At 67.9% G+C, this 23,174-nt stretch overlaps 1 protein-coding gene across 2 annotated transcripts in view; it reads left to right on the top strand.

The window, feature by feature from the left end:
- COL5A1 (collagen type V alpha 1 chain) overlaps positions 1-23,174 on the top strand; it is a 105,647-nt gene that overhangs the window by 58,680 nt on the left and 23,793 nt on the right. For both annotated transcript variants that reach the window (XM_045846024.1, XM_045846023.1), the window contains exons 24-42: positions 216-260; positions 2,087-2,140; positions 2,631-2,675; positions 3,534-3,587; positions 6,320-6,364; positions 7,683-7,736; positions 8,750-8,857; positions 9,464-9,517; positions 11,149-11,202; positions 13,845-13,889; positions 14,020-14,073; positions 14,689-14,733; positions 15,101-15,154; positions 15,863-15,916; positions 18,169-18,222; positions 18,737-18,844; positions 20,185-20,274; positions 20,373-20,426; positions 21,504-21,611. In XM_045846024.1, coding sequence (XP_045701980.1) covers positions 216-260; positions 2,087-2,140; positions 2,631-2,675; positions 3,534-3,587; positions 6,320-6,364; positions 7,683-7,736; positions 8,750-8,857; positions 9,464-9,517; positions 11,149-11,202; positions 13,845-13,889; positions 14,020-14,073; positions 14,689-14,733; positions 15,101-15,154; positions 15,863-15,916; positions 18,169-18,222; positions 18,737-18,844; positions 20,185-20,274; positions 20,373-20,426; positions 21,504-21,611 — 1,179 coding nt within the window. The remainder of the gene's footprint in view (positions 1-215; positions 261-2,086; positions 2,141-2,630; positions 2,676-3,533; positions 3,588-6,319; positions 6,365-7,682; positions 7,737-8,749; positions 8,858-9,463; positions 9,518-11,148; positions 11,203-13,844; positions 13,890-14,019; positions 14,074-14,688; positions 14,734-15,100; positions 15,155-15,862; positions 15,917-18,168; positions 18,223-18,736; positions 18,845-20,184; positions 20,275-20,372; positions 20,427-21,503; positions 21,612-23,174) is intronic.

The following is a 23,174-nucleotide window of genomic DNA, read 5'->3' as shown; positions in this document are numbered from 1 at the left end:
CGGGCGGCAGGGGACTCCAGGCGGGTGTCTGGGGCCTGAGCAGCCGCCGGAGTGCCGCCCGTGCGGCTGGCCTGGCCCAGAGCGGCCTCGGCCTGGAGGTGGCCTGGCCTAGAACATGGGGCGGTGTCCGGACGAGAGCAAGGGGACAGTGGATGACGGCAGGGAGAGGTTTGGAGCCGCCGGTTCTGACCTTTCCGCCCCATCTTCCCCTCCAGGGTCTTCCCGGCCCCCAGGGAGCCATCGGTCCTCCGGGAGAGAAGGTAGGTGGGCCGAGCTGGGTGTAGGGGCACCACCGCCCGCCTGTGGGGTGCGCTGCAGGCCAGGAGGGGCGCTGGGCATTGGCGGCTTGGGGTGTGAGCCATTATCCTCCCCAGACTGGGGGACACTCAGCACGAAGCACCGGGCACAGGGGCCAAGCGGAGGTTGTGAACCTTTGTCATTCACTCACTCACTCACTCATTCATTCACTCATTCACTTGCTCACTCATTCATTCACTTAATCAGTCAGTCATTCACTCAATCGCTCGGCTATTCACTCATTCATTCACTCGCTCAAGCACTCATTCGCTCGCTCAAGCACTCATTCATTCATTCATTCACTCATTCACTCATACATTCGCTCACTCATTCGCTCATTCATTTACTCATTCACACATTTACTCATTCACACATTTACTCATTCATTCACTCACTCATTCATTCATTCATTTACTCATTCATTCACTATTCATTCATTCGTTTACTCATTCATTCATTACTCACTCAGTCATTCATTCACTCACTCATTCACTCACTCATTCACTCATTCATTCACTTGCTCACTCATTCATTCATTCACTCGCTCACTCATTCATTCATTCACTCGCTCACTCATTCATTCATTCACTCGCTCACTCATTCATTCACTCGCTCACTCATTCATTCACTCGCTCACTCATTCATTCATTCACTCGCTCACTCATTCATTCATTCACTCGCTCACTCATTCATTCATTCACTGATTGACAAATTCATTCACTCACTCACTCATTCACTCACTCATTCACTCGCTCACTCATTCACTCACTCACTCATTCACTCACTCACTCATTCACTCACTCACTCATTCACTCACTCACTCACTCACTCACTCGCTCACTCATTCACTCACTCACTCATTCACTCACTCACTCATTCACTCACTCACTCACTCATTCACTCACTCACTCACTCATTCACTCACTCACTCACTCATTCACTCACTCGCTCACTCACTCATTCGCTCGCTCACTCACTCATTCGCTCACTCGCTCACTCACTCATTTGCTCACTCGCTCACTCATTCACTCGCTCACTCACTCAGTCACTCGCTCACTCATTCATTTGCTCACTCACTCACTCGCTCACTCACTCATTCACTCGCTCACTCATTCACTCGCTCACTCACTCACTCATTCACTCGCTCACTCACTCATTCACTCACTCACTCATTCACTCACTCACTCACTCACTCATTCACTCACTCACTCACTCACTCACTCACTCACTCACTCATTCTCTAGCCGTGGGTAGGGTTGCCAGATTTAGGGAGAAGAACTCACGGGGTGCCTGGTTGAACTTGAACTACGTGTGCTTGTCTGAAAGCAGATTTCCCTGGGCATCTCGTTTTGCTGTTTGGTTGGCCCTGCCTGAATTTGGCAGCTCTGATTATATCCTGGGCACCTGGGCCCTAGGTGCCCGGGACAGAACACCTGGGTGGGATGAGCAGAGTGACCTCTTGGGGGTGTTTCTCCGTGCGGCATGACCCCCCGGGGGGCTTGTTCCAACAGCCCGCTGGGCCTGGGGTCCCCTCTGCCCCGGCCGGCCCTCCCTCCACCTAGCCAGGGCATTCATTCCCGTCGCAAACCCGAAGGCCCTGGAAGCTGCGCCTCGCTGGCGCTCCGGGTGCTGGAAGCTTCCGTGCCAGTGTGGGTGGGGCACCTGTGAGCATCCTTTTCAGCAAATGTTCCTTGAGCAGAAACGTCGGCAAGTGACCTCGGGGGCCTGCAGAGCAGACGGGCAGCCGGGGTCCCCGGGACGCCTGCTCACGGAGTCTGGTTTGTTCTAGGGCCCCCTGGGGAAGCCAGGCCTCCCGGGAATGCCCGGCGCTGACGGACCCCCGGTGAGTACCCCTTCACCCGGCCCCGGGGCCGCCCCAGGGCAGCTGTGTGTGCCGGTGTTCGAAGGGAAGGGCTGCGTGGGCCGGTGTATTTTTAGGGCTCGCACGCGGAGAAAGGGGGGACGAGCACACGCATCTGCCGTGTGGGAGCGCACAGCTGTGTAGCCAAATCAGGCGCCGCCTGGAAATAGCGCGTCGGTGACAGATCCGACCGTGCGAGGGGGCGGGGGGCGGCCTCCTCCGAGGTTGACTCCGGCCGTCGCCAGGACCGGGCCCGATGACCCCCGTGCGAGAGAGGCAGCCGAGGGTCAGGGGCTGTGGGACTCACTCGGGCCTCGAGGCTGGGAGGGTCCAGGGCTGTCTGCTTTTGTCTGTGGGCGGGAGGGAGCCGGATGACACCTCAGGGCACTGCTCTCCCACCGCGGGGCCACTGCAGGGGAGGCGGCGCATGTCCACGGGGCACCGACTGACCCCAGCCTCTCTTTCCCGACAGGGCCACCCTGGCAAAGAAGGCCCCCCCGGAGAGAAAGGAACCCAGGTGGGTGCAGCCGCGCTCCGGCCCCTCCAGCCCCTCCTGCAGGACAGGGCTCGGGGCTGTCAGCCCCTCTGCTCCAGGACGCCCCCCGAAGCCGTGCCCTGTCCCTGACGGCTGTGCTGTGGGGTCGTTCCCCAGGGAGCCGGGTCCTCCCCCCACCCTTGGGTCCTGGGCCCCTCCCCAGGCTCGGTTTCTGCACAGGGGGGTGGGGGTGCAGCCCGACCTTGACCAGGCGGAAACCGGTGACCGTGCAGGCTCCGGGCCGAGGCTCCTCCCGACCCACTGGCGTGCATGTTCGGGCCCCAAGACTTGGGGGTTAGAGCCATTGGGGATCTCCCGGCGTCCTGAGCAGCCGGGAGCCCGCCCACTGTGCTGTTTGTGGCGAAAGTCACGGCCGCCTCCCTCCCTGCTCCCAGCCCCTCGGGCCCGCACCTGCCCCAGGAGCCCTGGGCAGTCGTCCGCAAGGAAGGCCCTTGGGCCGGCAAAGGACACCCCTTCCTCGGGTGGCCGGCCGGGAGCTGACCCGTCCCGCTCCGAGGCCCCTGGGCCAGCAGTGCGTGTCTTCAATGGCAGCGTGGCCCCTCTGAGTCCCAGCACCCGCCCGGCCGGCCCGGAGCTGGGCCACGCCGTCCTCCCCGGGGAGAGACTGGAGCCCCCGCTGCAGCTCGGGGCTGGTGCGTGTGACCCTGGGACTCGGCCCCGAGTCTCCTCTGGGGTCCCCATCTGCTCGTGGCAGCAGGGGGCTTTGCCGGTGGAAGGCGAGCTTCCCACTGGTGGGCAAGGACCTGGAGGGGACTGGACGTAACGGCCCTCCCCCCCACCGAGAAGCAGCTGCTAATGGTGTTTCCCCTTTGGTTTCAGGGTCCGCCTGGCCCCCAGGGCCCCCTCGGCTACCCCGGCCCTCGAGGAGTTAAGGTGAGGCTGGTGCCGCTGCGGGTCTGCGTGCAGGGCGGGGTTGGGGTGGCGGGGCAGGGCGTGCCCGGCCTGGAGCAGGACCTGCCCCCCCCGCCCCGGTCTGCCTGAGGGACTCCGGGTCCGGTCCCTGGGCCTGAGCAGGGCCAGGAGTGAGCAACTGGGGCCAGGAAGGGCAGGGCCTGGGTGGCGGGATGGTGCCTCCTGCTGACTTTTTTGTGAAGATTTTGTTTATTTTTAGAGAGGTAGAGAGAGTGAGACAGAGAAGGAGAGAAACATCAGTGTGTGGTTGCCCCTCAAGCGCCCCTTACTGGGGACCTGGCCTGTAACCCAGGCGTGTGCCCTGACTGGGAACTGAACCAGCGACCCTTTGATTGGCAGGCTGTCACTCAACCTCTGAGCCACACCAGCCAGGTGCTCTGGCCTTTCAAGGAGTGCTTGTGGCACGCGGCTGCCCCGTGGGGCAGGGGACCTCAGTTTCTGTGACTTGCCCCAAACGACCCTGAAACCCATGCCGCCCTCAGGACCCAGGCCCGGGCTCATTCCAACCCGGTGTCCGCCCCGGAGCCCAGGGGGCCTGACTCCCGTCTCCCAGGAAGCGAGCCCCTGCAGAGAGCCCCGGCCCCCATGGGGGGGCAGGGGGGTGGGGGGGGGGGGGCGGCCAGGCTCCTCTGTGCCCGGGCCTCACCCCACACCCAGGGCGCCCCGACCCTCTGCCGGTCGCCCACGTGGGCTGCAGGGCGCTCTCGGCTCGTCTGTCGGATGAAAGCCCTCTCCCGGCGGGAGCAGTCCGGGCAGGCCTGCAGGCGGGGCGTGGAAGGGCAGGGCGCGTCGGACGGTGTGTGGATCAGGGACGCAGACACCCACCGTCCCGTGCACTCGGGGCGTGGCCAGCAGGCAGCTGGCCCGGGTGGGCGTGGGGGCCGAGCGGGCGCTCTGAGACCCTCGGCCCTCGGGCGGGGGTGGGGAGGGGGCGGGGCGAGCCGCACGGAGTCCCACAGAAACTTCCTGAGCAAGGGGCCCCTCCTGTCCTGTGATATCCCTGACTTTTAGGCCCCCTCCCCCGCCCTCGTCTTGCCCCCTGCCCTAGGGGCGTCCATCGGGGCTCCAGTGGCTGCAGAGTCCCAGCCGCCTGCCCTGAGCTCACAGGGGCGGTGTCGGGGAGTGGGCTGCCGGGAGACCCTGGCTGCGCCCCCGCCCCGGGCCGCAGGTGGAGCCCTGCCCCCTGGGCTGTCACGTCCACTAGGTGGCGCTGGCCCCTGTGTCTCGCCGCCCCAGCGTGGGCCACCGGGGCTGTCGTGGGCGTGCTGGGCCAGGGGTTCTCATTGTGGGGGACACCTGTGGGCACGCCTGACGGTTCCAGTTTTGGGGGGCTCCATCATCAGATAGGTAGAGGCCAGGGACAGTCATTGCACCGCACCCCTCGTCTGGGGACCGTGTGCAGGGCAGCCCCCTGACGAGGAGCGGCCTAGCCCCGGCGTCCGCAATGCCGGCGCCGAGGGACCCCGCCTGGCCTCTCGCGGGCCAGAACACGGCAGAACTTCGGGTCGGGAGGGCTCTCGAGGTTCTCCGTCCCGCCCTGCTGTCTTCAGCGGGCGTGGGCAGGGAGCCCTCCAGCGAGGAGGCGGGGAGCCGGTGCCGGAGGCCCCACGACCTAGGGTCTCGGGGTGGCCGCACGCACGCCTCTCCTCCTTCCGGAAGCTTCTTGTCACCGGGGCGGACGGAGCCCAGGGCGCCGGTGGGGTCCACAGTGGCCCCCTGCGGAGGCCGGCTCCGCTCAGTGTCCGTCTGTCTGTCTGGGTCCGTCGCTCTCCGCAGAAAGAGGCTCAGAACCGCACAGTCGCTCCCAGTTCCCGCCACCAGAGGGCGGCGGGGAGCCCGAGCGCCCGGGAGGCAGCCCACCGTCCCGGCTGCAGCGTCAGCCGGAGGACGGAACCGGGAGGCCGGCCTTTGTCTGGGGCCCCGTGCCCCGTGGGCAGGTGGCCCGGGAAAGCTCCTGGCAGGCGGCTGGCGGCACCTGTCCCCTGCTGGGAGGTCGGAGGGGGAGGGGCGGCTGCCTAACTCCCCCGGGGGCCGAGCCGCGGGCCCAGCCAGGTGAGGCCTGGCCCCGTGAGTCGGGGGCAGGAGGACACGCCCCGCTCTCAGGTTCCGGCTCAGCCCCGAGACCACGTGTGCCCTGGGCTGATGGCACTGATAGTGACCGTTGTAGGGGTTGACGTGTAAAACAACGGTGCACGGGGTTGCCACACGTCAACGACGACGAGGGTGCAAGTGACCGAGAGTGAGCGGACGGCCCCTCGCTGCTGCGTCCCGAGTGCCCACCCCGTGCCCCGAGCACAGTCCCAGCGCTTCGGAGGGGTCCCCGCCCACCAGCACCCACATTCCTGCTGGGGGAACTGAGGCTCGGGAGCCGGGGGGGGGTTGTCAGAGGCCACTGAGCAGGAACCAGGCAGGAACCGGGGGGCCCGGGGGCCGGAGCTCAGGCCTCAGGTCCGTGCTGCGCAGGCCCCGGACGGACAGGGGCCCATGGAGGCCGGTCCAGGATGGCCGTCACGTGGGTGGGCGTGGGGCCGGGGGCCGCCCGCCAGCCGGCCGAGCCTTTCTTGCTGAGGGCGAGGTGTGGGGGCTCCCGTGTCAGCTGCTGAGCATGCGGCTCACCTTGGCATCAGGGGCTGGGGCCCAGGCCCACGAGGGCTCCTCAGCATGAGCCCTCACCCCCCTTTTTGTCTGTGTAGGGAGCGGACGGCATCCGGGGTCTGAAGGGCACCAAGGGCGAGAAGGTGAGTGTCCCTCCCTCCCCACCCCAACCCCCGCGCCGGGCCACCACACTCCTAGGCACCAGCTGGCGTGGGTGCCACCCCTGAGTATGGAGGGGACCGGTGCCACCCTGGGGGACACACCGTCTGCAAAGGGATGACAGCCAGTGGAGGGGGACAGGCCCTTGGAACCATGGGTGTGCCCCCTGGAGGGCAGAGGGCGGGGGTCTGGGGCTTTGCACCCCTGCCCAAGGTCACATCCCCAGCCGGAGGCAGCCCACAACCCCCCCACTCTCCTGCAGGGGCCGGCAGACACCCCATGCTCCCCTCCCGGGTGGGTGGCCCCTCAGGGCAGCCGGCAGGCGGGGCCACTTTATTGTTAGACCTTCTTCCCCGGCAGCCTCCAGGCCACGGCAGAGCCGGGCGGCGGGGGCGGGGTGCCGGGCCCTGGGCTGCGGCTGCGTCCGGCAGGCTCCCTGCCCGCAGCCCCCGCCGTGCCTGTCCCCGAGGTGGCCCGCCCAGTGCCACGCTGCACCGGTCTGGCGCAGCAGCCGGACTGTCTGTACGCCGGCCGGGGCGTCCTCGGGCCATCCTGCCCGGGCTCTGTTCTCAGTGGACGGCTTTGTGGGAGAAGCCCGCTCCCCCCCAAACACACACAGGCCCTCAGCTCCCTCCAGAGCCCCCCGAGCCTGGCGGGACCCGGAGCACGGCTTCCGAACAAGCCGCCCTCGTCCCAGGAGACTCGGGGAGCCGGGAGCCGGAGCCTCACCCACCCCTGGACACTGCTCTCCCCACAGAGCCGGCCGGCCGCGGCCCAGCACCTTCCCCGCAGGCGGGCCCCGGCCCTGCCACCGCCCCGGGACCACTCACAGGCTCCGGCCCCTGAACCCCCGCCACTGGCCCAGGGACTTTGTCCTGGTGCAGCTGGCTTCCCAGAGCCCACAGCCGTCCTGTCACATTCGCCCCTTAGCCAGAGACAGGGCTGCTGGAGAGATGTGGGGTGGGGTGCCGTGGGGACACCTCCTGGCCAGGACGGTTCGTGCTCCGTCCCCAGGGGCCCTGGGAGGTGGGGGTGGGGAGGGGCCGCATCTCTGGGCTGCAGCCACTGCTGCTGAGCTGCTGCACCGGGCTGGGCACCGCGGGCCTGGCGGCTGGCCGGACACGACCAGGCTCGTCCAACTCAGAAAGCTTCCCCGGGCCCTCTCCCCAGTGTGTCCCGCGTGGCCCGGAGGCTCTGGGCTGGGGCATGGGAGCTGCGTGGGGAGGGGAACGCTGCTGGGGAGGCGGGTGCTCCGTCTCCACCAAGGCCCACCCCCTTTCTCTCTCTCTCTCCCGCGTCCAGGGGGAAGACGGCTTTCCCGGCTTTAAAGGAGACATGGGCATCAAGGGGGACCGGGTGAGTGTGCCGGGCAGGGGCTGGGCGTTCGGGGCCACGGGGCGGCTTCTCCGCAGGCAGGGCCCGCCGGGAGCCCAGAGGCCTGGCTCTCCGCCCCCTCCTCACCTGGCACTAACCTCCTGGTCACCTGTGGCCAACGTGTGGTCCCCTCCCCTCTCCCTGTGTCTTGGCCCTGCCCTGGTGGTCAGTGGGGACCAGTACTCTGGACTGTAGAGCAACTCGTTTCGCTCGAGCGAGGTGCCCAGGCGAGAGGGAGCAGGTGGCAGAGGCGACCCCGGAACGGAGCAGCCTGCCCATGGCCACAGGTCGCCGGTCACGAGGTCTGGGGGTCCCTGCCCGACCCTTGGGGCACTGTGGCTCCCAAACATGTCCTAGTTGTGTTTTAGGGTGAGGACCCCCCCATGTACTGCCCCCTGTTCTGTGACCTCGCACTGGGCTCCGGAGCACTGGCGACCAAAGGAGGGGACGGCAGGCCCGGAGGTCGGGGTGGGCCCTCAGGCCGGGCGGGGGCTCTGCTGGGGCCTCGCCAGGCCCCGAGGCTGCCCGTCTGTGACCTGGGGCAGCAGGACGAGGCCCCTCGGTCTCTGGGAGGCCTCTTGGGGTCTGCCGTGGGCCAAGCTGCGCACAGGAAGTGCCCGGCCCTGAGCCACCGCCCACTGCGGAGCCTCCTGGGCTTTCGGAAAGGGGGAGGTAGCATGTCAGGGCTCTTGTTGCTAAACGGGGTTATTTTGGCCAAGAGGCACTCTTTTCCCAGAAGGTGGGAGGGTACCTGGGCCGTGGCAGTGAGTGGGCCAGGCCCAGGGCCGGCGGCCACCAGCCCTACGCGGGCGGGATGCAGCACGGCCCCCCGGCAGGGCCCTGCGGGTTGCTGCAGGAGTCTGCTTGCGGGGCCCGAGGGCCGAGCCGGCTGCACTGGCCCCAGGGGGAAGCCTGGGATCCTGCCCTCACTGCCGGAGCAGCGGTGACCGTGGGCACCGCGGGGTCCCCCTCACCTTCTCTTCTCTGCCTTGCAGGGGGAGATCGGCCCACCTGGCCCCCGAGGGGAAGACGGCCCCGAAGGCCCCAAGGGTCGTGGAGGTCCGAATGGCGACCCTGGTCCTCTGGGACCCTCCGGGGAGAAGGTACGGACGGAACACGGGGGCTCGGTCCCTTCCCGGGGACAGACCGTTCCCAGTGGCCCCGGGCGTCCAGGCCGGCGGCCCCGTCGGGCCGAGCCCCTGAGCCTGGGGCGCGGTGGTTCCCAACGTGGGTCCCTGTCCTGTGTGCTTCACCCTGACACTCCCGCCGCCACCACGCCCTCCCCCCAAAGTTGGTGACAGGTCAGCCCCTTTCTTGTCCCGAGTGTGGCCCTTGGGGGCGCTTTGCCAGTCCCCGGGAAGGGCTCCTCCTCCGGGAGCTGCAGAGCCCAGGGTCTGAGCCTGTCCACCCGCCACCGACGTGCTGTCCCGGTGCAGGGCCCTGCGCCCACCCTGCTCCTGCGCCCCCCCGCCCCAGCGGGAACGGGCCCCTGAGTGCCCCCGTGTGTCCCGTCTCGCCCCAGGACTAGAACTGCTTCACCACAGGGTGAAGCGAGGTCTCACCCTCGATTTGATTCACACCCTTGCCTCAGGCCACTTGGGCTTTGCAGACGGCGGGGGTATGGGAGGGACCACCCAGGCGGGCAGGCAGGGCCTCGGGGACCGAGAGATGCGTGTGGCCCTGTCACTCGGCCCCTTTTCTCTCCCCAGGGGAAGCTCGGAGTCCCGGGGCTGCCCGGCTACCCAGGAAGACAAGGGCCAAAGGTAACTCCCGATGGGACGCCCCGGCCCCTCCCCGCCCCGTGCCCTGACCCCTGACCCCTGACCCCTGTCCCCCAGGGCTGCCCTCCCAGTCACCTTCTGCGTTCACGGGGCAGCCAGTTGAGCCTCTCAGAGCAAGGGGCCCGCCCCCGGGGGTCTCAGGTCGCGGGACTTGAGGCTGAGCCCGTCCCCGCTCCGCCCCCCGGAGATGGGAAGGCCGTTGGCCGGGAGTGGGAGAGGAGACACCTCTCGCGCAGAGTCTGCCTGCTGTGGAGAAGCAGCCCCGTCGGGCTCTGGGAACCCTTTGAAACACTCCTCTTTTTGAAACCTCACCTTCTACTGTTCACGGTTGTTCCTTGAAAATGGCCGTGTGCCTGCCCCAGACACATAAGTAACCTCGAAGGAGGGCTGTGTCCTGTCTCAGGCCTGCCCCCCAGGCTCCCCTGTCCTCGGCGCCCACCTGCGTGCGGACTCGGCTCAGTCCCGGTTGGGGGGGGCGGGGCCGGCGACCTTGAGGTGTCTCCGTTCTGGTCCGGACACGCCTACCTCAGCCCTCCGTGGACGCCCGTGACCCCACTCGGGGTGCAGAGTCGCCCCCACGGTGCGGAGGACGGTTCGCCGAGAGGCAGGAGTTTGTTCAGTGTCCGACGGTGGGGCGCTGAGCACGCCGTGCCGTGGCTGCCCACCGCGGTGGCGCCCGCCGTGTCCCGATGCAAGGGGCGGTGCACACGCTTCCTCTTTGGGGAGGGGAGGAGCAGAGTCTGGGAGAGGCGGGGCCGTGCAGGTGCAGTTCAGGCAGCGTTGTGGACGGGCGGGGGCAGGCCTTGGCGGCCAAGGGGGCGGGGGTGAGACGCAGCCTGGCCCTCGTGCGCGGCGACCCGGCTCCTGAGCGGGCAACGTGGGGCCTGCACCCCAGGTCCCCTCGGGGGTCTCCCGTCTGGTGGCGGGAGGAGGGCGCGTGTTCGGGTGAGGGTTTGAAGACCCTCGGAGGGGACAGACCTCTGGGGTCACCAGGGGGCACCCCCACGGGGGGCGCGGCACCACGCATGGCCAGCGCTCAGCCAGCGGCGGGATCGCGGGCCCTAGGTCCCCTGTCTGCCCACGGGCATCACGTGGGGGGGGCCAGAATCACACAGTGAGCTGCTGGTCGGTGCCCGAGGTCACGGTCACTTCCAACTGGACGAGCCGCCGGGCTGCAAGGGGGCGGCGACAGCGTGCCCTCCGTGCGAGAGTCACGCCCCGTCTCCAGTCTCCGCTGTAAACGCCCCCTCCTCTCCCACGGTGCCAGCGACTGGGAGACACGGCTGTGCGGGGGCGGGGGGGAGGGGGGTGGAGAGACGGAGAAAGGGGGACGTGGGTGGGGCTGCACTTCAGTTTTCAGGTGTGGGGTCTTTGAGGTGCTGAGGGTCTGCTCCTGAGGGGGTGGTGGGTGGATGAGGGGTGGATGGTGGGTGGGCGGATGGTGGGTGGATGGGTGGTAGGTGGATGGATGGTGGGTGGTGGATGGATGGGGGGCAGAGGAGGCCGTGTCCGAGGCCGTGTGTGCCCTGTAACAGGCCCCCCGACCCCCGCCCACCGAGCAGAACCCACCCCCAGCCCAGCACTCATGCTTCTTCCCCCGTCTCCTCTTCCAGGGCTCTATTGGATTTCCTGGATTTCCTGGCGCCAACGGCGAGAAGGGAGGCCGGGTAAGGACGTCCCGGCTGCGGTGGCGGCACGCTCTGCTGCCCTGAGGGTCGGCGGGCACTTCCCCGGGCCTTGGGGTTTCTCCCTCCGGGGCTGCCGGCACTGTCCTCTCTCTGGAGCAGTGACCTCACTCCGGTGGTGGCCGGCACACTCAGCAGGACGACCCCGCCAGCCTGGGGTGGGGTGGGGGCGGGGCAAGTTTGTTCAGCGCTCCCGCCTACACGCACAGTGGGTCCGCAGCGCCGCAGGACGGCAGCCCGCCCGGCTGCTGCTTTCTCCTGGGTGTCTTCTCCTCGGGGCTGGGTTTAAAAGGAAGGAGAAGGGAGTTCTCTTTCCCTCGCCGTGTAGCTCCCCAGCGCTGCCGTCCAAGTTCCGGAGGCTTCCCTTCGGTCACTGGCGAGCTGCCCCAGCCGAGCACCCCGGGGTGCGCCGCACTCCCGTTCCCTGTGTCGTCGCCCTGCACGCGAAGGGGGCTGGCCGAGCGGCAGAGGGAAGGAGCCCAGGGCGGGGCCTGCGGCAGTGGGCAGGGCTGGTGGCAGTGGGCGGGGCCCGCGGCAGTGGGCGGGGCCCAGGACTCACCACCCCCGCGGAGCTGGGCGAGGTCCCGCCCCCGACATGGAAGGTGCCAGGCCGCATTTCAGACGCCCCCCCACCCCAGCCCCAGAGGGGCCTCCCTGGGGAGTTCAGGTGGGGGCTGTGGGGAAGGCGATGAGGAACGGGCCCGCAGCCTGGGTGCTGGAGCCCGACCCCCACCCAGCCGACCACCCAGGCCCCGGGGAGCGGACTCAGGTCGGGACAGATGCCCGGCCAGCCTCCTGCGCCCAGCGTCTCTGTGGCTCCGTCTTCGGGGACGAGCTGGACGGTGGCCCGAGGCTGAACTGAAGTCCTGGGTCACGCAGACGTGCTGCTCCCGCCCGGCACCAGACGCCCCGCAGACCGAGCCGGCTGGCCGCTGCGCTGGGACTCGTGTTGGCCCGTCCTGGCTGCAAGGCGCAGGTTCTGGGACGGCCGACCGTGGGTTCAGCGGGAAAAACACCAGGGGCCTGAGTATCCCCACGCAGCTGGCGTGACGTGACGTGAGCCGCCTGGCCGCCCCCAGCAGCCCTGCCTGGGAAGAGCCCCCCCCACCCCCGTCGCGTCCCCTCCGGCCACCAGGAGGTTTCTCTCACCCGCGTGCGGCTCCTCGCCGGAGCCAGGCCGCCTCTGGGACTGTGTGAGGGCGGCGGGCGCCCCCAGGCAGAGGCTGGGGCTCGTGGCACCTCGTCCAATGGCGTCAGTCGCCGGGACCGAAACCCTTTGGTTTGGGTTCGTTTACGGAGAAGACGGAGGAGCAAGGGGGCTGCCTGGGAGCCCGGCGGGAGTCGTGGCCGGGACCCTCTGGCTCCCCGAGCCTCGCACCTGGGGGTGTAGGGCGGGACCTCGAGCCTCGTTAAACCGCCCTGGGCCACGGTGGTGGCAGCCAAGGGTGGCGGGTGGGAGCCGCCCACGGGCAGACGCCAGGGAGTCGTGGCGGGGCCCGCGTGAAGTCCACGCGGGGAGGACGTGGGCGCCTCGTCAGCTTTCTGTGCAAACGTTTATCTGAAGCCAAAGGCTCTGGCATCGTTAGGAAGCCACATATGTCATTATCACAAACAGTTTTATTTTATTTATGTTTTTAAAAACTTCAAAGACTTTATTTTTAGAGAGGGGAAGGGAGGGAGAAAGAGAAATATCCATGTGTGGTTGATCTCGAGCGCCCCCTACTGGGGACCTATACCGAAACCAAGGCCTGTGCCCGGACTGGGAATTGAACCGGCAAACCTTTGGTTCACAGGCCAGCGCTCAATCCACTGAGCCACTCCAGCTGGGGCTCGGTTGCTTTCAAATGGGAGACTAGCAAGGGGGCTGGTTCCAGACGCAAGCGGAAGGAGGGCGGTGAGAGGAGACGTGGGGGGGCCGTGAGCATGCGGACCCCTCCTCCAGCTTGGCCGTGGGAAACCGGAGGACGAAGAGTCCAGAAAAGGGCCAGGGGAGCGGCGGAGATCAGGGCCCCAGCCAGCCTGTGGCCTCCCCGTGCCACGGCCCGTGGCGGCCACCGGCCCTCGCGCTGCTGCTGCTGCTCCGGGAGGAAACGGCCTCGGTGTGGGTCTGTGGTTCGGAAAATGCGAGAGAAGACAGAGGCGCCTCGGGCTGTTGGGAGAGGAGCACGCGGCCCCGGGTGTAGGATTTATGGGTCGCGTCGCCCGTCGGCTGAGCTGCAGCCCTGCTGAAAATTTAATGGCTAATATTCGTAACTGTAGCCGAAGTAAATTATGTATGAAGCGGTTGACTTCCCTCTCTTTTCCCGCAATAATGGCTCCCCCACCCGTGGCGAGAGCGCGGCGAGGAGGGAGGTGGGGGGCGGGGACAGAAGCTTCCAGGGGAGAAAGCGGAGAAGGGTGGTAAGTGTCCAGACAGCGGGGAGAAAACCGGATTTCAGCGAGCCTCGTGCGTGCCGAGGGCGCCCCGAGTGCCCCCCCCACCGAAACTCTCCCATTAAAACAAAGATAAAGTGGGGGCCTGTTCTGGTCTCTGGTTTCAAGGTGTCTGCCCAGGAACCAGGAGAGGCCACCGTGCCGGTGGTGACAGGCAGGGACTGACCAGCCTCCGCCTTTTCTGATTCTAGGGCACGCCGGGGAAGCCGGGACCGCGGGGGCAGCGAGGCCCAACGGTAACCTCCCCCTGGGTTCAGGGCCGGCCCAGAATCGTGGGCACGCTGCAGGGGGCGCCCCGGGTGCGGGGGAGGTGGTCTCCGGGAGTCTGAGGGGTGTGAGCTGACCTTCCTCTTCCCCTCTGTCCAGGGCCCGAGGGGTGAGAGAGGCCCCCGGGGCATCACCGGGAAGCCCGGCCCCAAGGTACGTCCCCCCCACCCCTGCTGTCCACAGGGGGCGACGAGGGCCATCCGGGCCTTTTGCCCGTGAGACAATGGAAGGAGGAGGGATTCTTGGGGGACTTAAGGGGGAGCTGGTCACCTCCAGCGGGCGGTGGGCGGGCTCGGTCAGACAGGAGGGTGGGGCTGAGGTGAGGCCGGGGCGGGGCGGGGTTGGACAGATGCCCCATCCGGCTCTGGTGGGGAGGCCTCCGTTCTTTCCTTGGAAGTGGGTTGGAGAGCTGCTGAGAGCTTGGCCGGAAATCTAAACAAAGGTCTTGCTGCCTCGGCCGAGGGGTGGACACCAACCCCCAATGGTCAGTGTGGAAGGGATCTCGGCCACACGGGGCCGTCCTGTCCTGGACGTAGTCCCAGAGCGCCTTCCCGCCACGGAGAGGGGCCTCCCGTTGGGCTGAGGTCCCGGCCCGGCCTGTCCCCTCGCTGCCCGGACGCACCCACCTGGAGGCCGCAGTGCGCCCGCCCGTGCCGAGAGCGGGGACCCACGGACCGACAGCAGGGCACGGGCGGTGGGGCCAGAGTCCCCGTCAGAGGCAGTGACAGTAACAACAACAAGCTTTCCTCCCTCTCTCCCTCCCTCTAGGGCAACTCGGGAGGGGACGGCCCGGCCGGCCCTCCGGGTGAGCGGGTAAGCGCCGCTGCCTTTCCTGCGGGGCGGGCAGGGCAGAGGGGCCCTACCCAAGGGGGGAGGTCTCCCCCAAGTCTGGAGGGAGAGCAGTGGCGGCTGTGCGGGGAGTCAGGTCTTGTCTTGGGGGTCGGCCCCCTGGCCTGGGGATGTGGAGGCGGCTGGGACACTGGGAACCCAGGTCCTCCGTGCCATGCGGCCCGAGGGGCTGTGCCCTGTGACCTGGCTGCCCCGGGCCCCTGACCGGCCTTTCCCCTGCGCTCTGGGGAGGGAGGGGCTGACGTCAAGGGGGCCGGGCCTGCGCTCAGAGCAAGGACTCTGGCGGACGTGGCCAGGGGCTGCCCTCAAACTGGCCATTCTCTGTCCCCAGGGACCCAACGGACCCCAAGGACCCACCGGATTTCCTGGGCCCAAGGGCCCCCCTGTAAGTAACGCGTTTTCCTGGTTTGGCTCCCCGGACGTCGGGCTTTTCTGGAGATGCTCATTGGCCCCCGGGGCCCATGCAGCCTCCTCCAGGTGGGGGGTGGGTCAGCAGAGAGGCGGGGCTGCGTCCACCGCCTGACCCTCCCGCGCTGGGGAGCCAGCGCGCTCTGGGCAGCACGAACCGCTCTCCCCTTCGGTCGGCCGCCTTCTCTAGCTGGGGCCCTCGTGAGGGTCCTGGGGCTGCCGCTTTCTTGGCCGAACGACACAAGCAAACACACTCTTTCCGAGTGAGGCCCCCCCTCCACAGGCCCCGGGGTCAGGGACAGCAGTCCCATTCATGACAGGTATGGCGTGTCTCTCCAACACCCCTCTGGCAGGAGGGGACACCAGCCAGGGGGAGGTTCTGCCAGCGGGGCACGCCTGAGGGCCGTGGTTAGGAAGGGGCTGACTTCCAACCTGGGCCCCCGTCCGCCGGCGCCCCCTGCTGGTGGACCTTAGGGAGCTGGTGACAGCTCCCTGCCTCAGTTTCTCCCCTGGGAGATGAGGGTGACCGCAGGGCGGCCCTCTGGCGGGTGCGAGGCTCCCATTGGTACTTCGTCACCGGGACTGATGCGGTGGTTACCCTAGAAACAAAGTGGCGACTTTGCTCCCTGGGCAGCGTGAGCTTCTCAGAACGGAAGGAGACTCTGTCCCTCTGCTTCCTCCTCAGGGCCCCCCAGGCAAGGACGGGCTCCCGGGACACCCCGGACAGAGAGGGGAGACCGTGAGTACTGGCGGTGCGGGGGGACACGGGCTGGCCTGGGGGGACCCTATCTGGGGGGAGCCCCGCAGGCCCCAGTGCACATGACGTCTCCGTGCGGACCGCAGGTGCCTGCTTCCAGGGTCACATGTAAACACGTCATAACACGCACACAGGACACCATGGGCACCCTGGGTCCCGTGTGGCCAACCTCCCCTCTGTCCGAGTACCCTCGAGCACAGCTCCTGGAGAGGCATGCTCTCCAATGGCAAACCAGGGGGGCGCCCCCATTTCTGCCCCAGTCGTGCGGTGACTTCAGCTGTAAAAGTGCCCGAGAAGGGGTGGGGGCCCGACACTGGTCCCAGCCTCGACCGGCCAGCTCCTTTCAGCTGAAGGTTGGCGGAAGGGCGTCCGGCACACTCCTTCTGTCCCTGTTGTCGTGAGGACAGGTGGCCCGGTGGGCCAGACGGGGGCACCAGACACACCCCTGCCCTGCGTCTTGGCCATTGCGGCTGACCTCTGACCTTGCCCTCGCTGTTAGCAGTGGCCGTGGTGGGCTGCGGCACCAGGGCGTTAAGGGAGTCTAACGTTTCTGGTTTTAAGAAGACAGCCTTTATCTCCTTGCCCTCGGGCCGCCTGGGATGTGGTCCAGCCCCACTCTGTGTCTTTTCTCAACGTGTCCCAGGGATGGGTGTGGGCACACTGGTGACCTGGAAGCTCCGGGCTGAGGCCATTCTGGACTCAGGTCAAAGGTCTCTGAAGTTTCTCACAGAGGCAGCCCCCCCCTCCCAAGCCCAGTGAGGTTTCGATGCCGTATTTAATATGTTCTTCGGTGCCTGCCGGCTTTAAAAAAATCCCTTTGTCTCTTTCATTCATTGTGATGGAAGCTCACGTAATTACACCTTCCCCGTGGCCGGCCGCCCGACTCCCGGAGAGCACTTTGCTCTATTGTTTATGGAGAGAAACTAAAGCGTTGGCCTGGGCGGTGCCCATGTTTCTCCAGAGCCGTTCTGGGCAGACGCAGGGGAGGGTGGCACGGCCCTGGCTCGCTCTGACTTATTCGAATGGAGGCTGGCAGGGTGTCTGCGCGGCTCGTCCTTGCGGGGAAGTAGTGCGGCGCTTCCCGCTGCGTCTGTCGTGCCGGCCGCCCGCAGACGCAGGACAGCCCTCTCCAAAGCGAGCCGGGGGAGCCAGCCGTCTCCCCCTCGGGGTCCAGCCCCGCTGTCCAGAAAGGCCCTCCAGGGTGCCGGCTCCGTCCGCCCTCCAAAACGGAAGCCGTCCAGGTCGCCCCTTCTCCTGAGCCCAAAGCCCCTTACTCGGCCAGGGCGGACCCCACCCTCAGCAGCTGCCGGTGGTCCCACGCCACGGCCCACACCGGGGAGGGGGCTTTCTCCCCTTCCTTCCCCCAGGCTCCTGCCTCCGCGCGGGCGCTCCCGGGACGCGTTCAGCGCCCCAGGTTTCTGCCCCGGTAAAAGGCCCTGCGGAGAACACGGCTTCAGAAATGGCCCTTCTGGCCCGTGCGTGCAGCCCGGGGGCCTGGAGTGCAGAGCCCCCCAGAAGTGCGCCAGGCTGCCTGGAGTCGCCGGGGCCTGCCGGCCGGGCCTCCTGCCCCAGGGCTGGACGGCGCGGCGCTGAGCGCCCCCTGCGCCTGCCCTCCGGGCCCCGCGGGGCCCGCAAAGCAGCCGCGTCCCTCTGCAGACTCCGACTGGCGTCTGGGCGCCACCTGCGGTGTCAGGAGGCACCTTCTGGGCCGACGGGGCGCGTGGGCGCAGCCGGCGCCGGAAGTGACGCAAGTCGTTACGTACGCGCCGTGCGTGCACAGAGCAGAGACGTAGGGGGTCGCGCCGACAACGCGCAGCTGGGCCGAGGGTGCTGGCCGAGTCACCTGCGCGTGCGCATGCGCGTGCTGTGCGACCGCCCGTCCACACCAGCGGCGCGGGCGGCCGGCGGCGCGGCCTCCGCGGAGTCGCCCACGAGACTCAGCCCGGAGGCAGCGCCCAGGTGCGGCTCGCTCCGCCGCCAACGGCGCCGCGTGTGCCCGAAACAGACACGCGTAGTGAGGCTGCAAAGACGAGCAAGTGCTGAAGTCGTCTCTGCCACGGAAGCGTGCCCGTGGGAAGCGGCCGGCGGGGCCGGCGTGCTGGCCCCGTGAGCTCCGGGGCTGCACGCAGACGCGGTGGAACGAGGGAGACAGGCCCCCCCCCCGTGAAGTCTGGGACTCCGGGGTGGGGGCCGCTGCGGCGGCAGCGACTCAGCGTGCCCCTCTCTCTTCGCAGGGTTTCCAAGGCAAGACCGGCCCCCCAGGCCCGCCGGGCGTGGTCGGCCCGCAGGTGAGAGGCAGCTTCCCCGGGTCTCACGGGTGCACTCGCTGGAGGCGGGGTGTGGGGGGGCACGGCTCAGGTGTCGGTGTCCCCGGGGCTCAGAAGGTGTGGGTGCTGCTCACGGAGACGGAAGCCTGGCGGTGCCCGTCCACGTTCAGAGTCGTGCTCCGCGTGGGCGGGGGGGGGCGGGACCTGGCCGGCTCTGCCTGCGCCCTTGTTCCTTGCTGTTGGTGCCCACGGCAGCCCGGCTGTGGCCCCGGGTCCTCTCACTGCCCTCGGATCCTTCCGGGGTGGCTTGCAGCCAGAACCGCCAGCTTAGACCGAGGGGCGGGGCCGGCCACCCTGTTTCAGGGTGCTCACACCTCACCTCCCTCACACTCTCCTTTCCTTGCGATACCCGGGAAACCTGGGACTGCCGTGGGCCCTGTGCCTGGCGGCCAGGGCTGTCCTGAGGCTCAGGAACAGAAGGTGACGCCCCTGTGCGTCCCCTGACATGTGTGGCTGATGCTGATTTTCCCCACAGGGTCCCACAGGAGAGACGGGTCCGATGGGCGAGCGCGGCCATCCCGGGCCCCCGGGGCCCCCAGGTGAACAGGGGCTCCCGGGCCTCACCGGGAAAGAAGGGACGAAGGTGAGTCCGTCAGACCGTCCGCGCCCGGCGGGGCGTTCCCCGAGGGGTCCTTTCGGCACCTGTGTCCTTCCCGCTGCTCTGTGCTGCTGGGTGCGCGGTCTCTCGGGCAGACGCTCCTTACGCCGGCCTGCTGCCCGCACCGTGAACCTGGCTATGCTTCTGCCCCCTTGGAAGGGGGGCTTGAGCTGACCCGCCGCAGGGGTGGGCGTGAAGGGTCTGGGGGTCAGACCCCCTTGGCTTTCTGCCCGGGGGCTGTGTCTTGTCCCCAGCTGTCACGCCTGCTTGCAGACACACACGAGATGCCCTGACACCTCGTACGTCTGTGCTTACTAGAAAGTGACCTTTTAAAACGCTGCCCACTGATGCAGGCAAAGGATAAGCAGTAGAGACAGAGGAGGGATGCGGTTCTCTCCTGCCTCCCGGCACCCGCTCTGCCCCTCCCTGCTCCTTGGGGGCCTCTTCTCCGGCCTGCGCCCCTGTGGTGGCCCCAACTCCTGTGCGCTAGCACCCGAGTGAGCCCCCTTCCCTCCCCGTGTCTCGGTGAGAGGCGTGGGAACACAGGCCCCCCAACCTCTTGTTCGGCCACACATGGGGGCGTGTACTTCACAGTGAGGTACAGTAGGGCTGGCCAAGACGGTGAAAACGTTAACACACACACGTGTGCTCATATATATGTAAATTTGGGTGCAAATGTGCTTGAGAAACGTGTCTGTCCGTAGAGTGTGGGAACAGACATTGTCTCCGTGCAGATACGGGTGCGGGTGTGGGTCCCGGGCACAAGGAGGCCCCTCTGAGTCCGGAAGGGGGCCCGGGCCGGGCTGGGGGAGGGGAGGGCCCTACGCTGCCGTGTCGGACCCCGGAGGAAACACCGGAAGCGATCCGGGCTTTCATGCACCTGCCAGAAGGCGTGGGCTCGGGGGGCGCACCTTTCAGAAAGTGTGGCCTGGGGCCTGAAATGGGAGTCTCCAGTGATGCGTGGGTGCAGGGCAAGGCTTCCAGCCTTTTGGCTGTGGGTCCCCTTTCAAGGACCCCAACCCCCGGGGAAGGCAGACCCCCCCAGGCGGAGCAGCCGCCTCCCCCTCTGCTCTGCTCCGCTCACACGGCCCCGAAGGACGGGGGAGGGTCATGGGTGGAGTCGGTCACTAGGCCCACACGCGGCGGCCTGACAGCCCACCTCCAGGGCGCACGTGCGGGCCGTGGCCAGGGCCCAGCGGTGCCCACTAGGGAGTCAAGTTGGCGCTCAGAGTCCTGCCAAGCCCAGCGCCCGGGAAGCCCCACGCTGGCCCCACAGACCTGGTCCCGGGCATCGGCCAGAAACCAGCCTGTGGCTCTGATTTCAGGGGGACCCGGGCCCCGTCGGCCTCCCCGGGAAAGACGGCCCGCCGGGACTCCGCGGCTTCCCTGGGGACCGAGGGCTCCCCGGCCCAGTGGTGAGTAAGGGGCCAGGCGGGGGGTGGGGGGGGCGGACACTGCCCGGCCCGGGGCCTCTCCCCGAGGCACCCCTGACCCCACTCTCGTTGCTTTGCAGGGAGCAGTCGGACTGAAAGGCAGCGAGGGGCCCCCCGGCCCGCCAGGCCCCGCGGTGAGTGGCGCTGCTCTCTAGCTCAGAGCGCACTCGGCAGGGGCGACGGGGGTCCCGCCGTGGGTCCTCAGAAGGCCGCGGTGGAGGTGTGGGCTCGGGAGGGTGCGGACAGTGTGCCCTGGGCTGGCAGCGGGGTGAGGAAGGGTCCAGGAGCAGGCTACGTGAGGGGTGGTGGAGGACCGGGCGGTTGTGGGGAGGGCTGGGCCCCCCACTGTGCCCGAGAGGGGCACGGAGCAGCTGGCACGCTTCGTGAGGCTGGGCGGGGGGCAGCCGGGAAGGGAGTGGATGTGACCCCTGTTGCCCCAAAGCGTGGGCTTGAGGTGGGCTCTCCACATGCCCAGGGCCACCAGGGGTGGGAGGTCCACTCCCAGGGCCGGGGGTCAGACTCTGCTCAGCTGCTGCCGGTGGAACTGAGTGGTCCCTCTGACGTTGTGGTTCCATACCCTTTGCTGCGGTCTTGGGGGCGGGGCCGTCGGGGGCACGCCCGCCCTCAGCAGGCACGCCCCAGACCCCCGTTACTGGCTGATGCTTTACAGAAAGTTAACGTGAGCTTTAGCCCTGCCCAGCTGCACAGATTTGGGGCTTCAGGGACAGCCCCGGCCCCAGGCTGGGACCGAGAGGGAACCCCACAAAATAGCGCCCACTCTCCCCTGTGGAGTCAGGGGACGTTTGAGAGAGGTGGTGACCGGGAAGGCAGGTGGGAATGAAATGTCCCCTTCTCGACGAAGGCCGAGTGCAGGATGACCCCCTAAAACTAGGCCCAGTGCTCCCGGGGCAGCACCCCCATAAATCATGGGGGAGCAAGGCGGGAAGGATGCCGGCGGGCAGGCACACCCCACGGAGGGGGCGGGGGCAGGGCACAGCCCCAGGAAGAGCGAGCTCCAGGGCTGTCTCAGGGAGGCGCGCTCTCCATCGCTTGGGGGATCAGACACGCAGACCCTCCGATGCCAGACGGGGCCCGAGGGGCCACGGTGGGCTCCAGGCTGAGAGGGGGTCAGCGTGGCCGGCGGGGCTCTGGGAACCCTGCCCCTGCTGCGTGAGGGCCTTGACGTGAACCTCTTTCCCGCCCCGCCCCAGGGATCTCCAGGGGAGCGCGGTCCGGCCGGCGCCGCCGGGCCCATCGGCATTCCTGGGAGACCCGGGCCACAGGGCCCTCCGGGGCCTGCTGGGGAGAAAGGAGCGCCCGTGAGTACCACCGCATGGGGTGGGGGTCCCTGGCCCAGCTCCCCCCACCCCGGCCCCCACCATGGGTGTTCCACGGGGCTTCGCAGGAGGCGGGGGGCGGGGAGCTAGAGGATGGCCCCCAGGAATGCGTGTGTGTTCCCGGGGCCCTGACGGAGGTACGGGGGGGCCGGTTCCCCAGGTGGGTCAGGTGCTCTCCCCGAGGCTCCTGAGCTGGAGGGGCGCCGGGGAGCATCCCGGGCAAGGGTCTGCCCGTCACTCGTGCTGCCTGCGCCCCGGCGCGTGCAGACATGGGCAGGGGCTGGGGACACGCGTCCAGACACGGCCCGGCCTCCGTCTGGCCCAGGCTGCGGTGCCACTCGTGATGGGCCACCGCCTGGTGGGACTGGGGGCAGGTGTGGGGGGAAGAAGGGACAGAGACGTGGGATAGGAAGATGAGAAGCTTCTTCCCGGGCCCCGATAACCCCCGTCTCTGTGAACCCCAACAGTGTGGAGGCTTTGCGAGAGACCTCACGGGGGGCTCTTGAGCCTTGGTTTCCGTGGGGGAACCTCCTGGGCCACCCGCTGCCAGCCCCTCCTTCCACACCCCATTTCCCCCCCCATTGTGACCCACAGACGCCCCCACTTCCCTGACCTATGTTCACCCCCACGTGTGACTCTGCCACACAATTTTGCAAATGCCACCTGCCCCATGCTCAGTCAGCTGCGGGGACAAATTCCGGCTCAGACGCCCCTTCCGAATTCAGAACGTCAGAGTGAGCGAGTTCTGGGGCGCCGGGCAAAGGTCAGCGGTCAGCTGGTCTGCGATGCAGTGAGGACGCGAGTGTGGGTTGGTCCGGGTCAGGAAAGTGGGGCTCCCTTGCACGTTTTGCTCCGAGAGGCTCATGGGTAGAGAGGGGCCCTGTTCGCCTCCCCGGGTGGGACTTCCCCGCTGAAACCACGCGGGACTCCCGGGCCGTCGAGGGTCTGCCCGTGTGTGGTGGGCAGCTGGAGGGTGCCTGATCAGTTCTCGGGAGGCCCCGGGGGACGCGGTCCGGCCAGCTCTGTCGGACGCCTGGCGGGCCCTCGGCACACACACACGGTTCCCACGGCGCAGCCGGGGACGGTTGGGCTCGCTGTCTGAAGAGAGTGAATGTTGGAGCAGAGAGCTCCCAAGAGAGACAGCGTCCACAGGAAGCCCGTCATTCCCCAGAGCAGCTGCAGGGGGGGAAGGGTCGGGGAAAGGTCAGGTGTCTCCCAGCGTGGCCACCTGACCGGGGACCCGGGGCGGAGGGCCCCCGGCACCGGGGCTGGGCGTCGCGGGCTCAGTGAGGGTGGGAGCCAGTCGGCGGGTGGGGGGGCTCCCGGGGGCATGGGGGGGACGCCGTGCCGCAGGGCCCGGGTGGTGTGGAGTCCCGACCCTGCACGAGCGGCCCCCTGTCCCGTGTCCCGCCCCCACGTGCACCCCTCATTCCATGTGCCCGCCGTGGGGAGGCGGTGGCCGGCCCCAGGGTGAGCACTGCAGCCGCTCAGGGCGCCCTGCCAAGCGGCAGGGGTGAGCGACGCGGGAGCTCAGTGAGGGGCGCT

This window comes from Phyllostomus hastatus, unplaced genomic scaffold, assembly GCF_019186645.2.
Source record: "Phyllostomus hastatus isolate PE091 unplaced genomic scaffold, TTU_PhHast_1.1 phas_contig_495, whole genome shotgun sequence".
Classification (NCBI taxonomy): Eukaryota; Metazoa; Chordata; class Mammalia; order Chiroptera; family Phyllostomidae; genus Phyllostomus; species Phyllostomus hastatus.
This window is presented reverse-complemented; position numbering and strand designations above follow the sequence as displayed.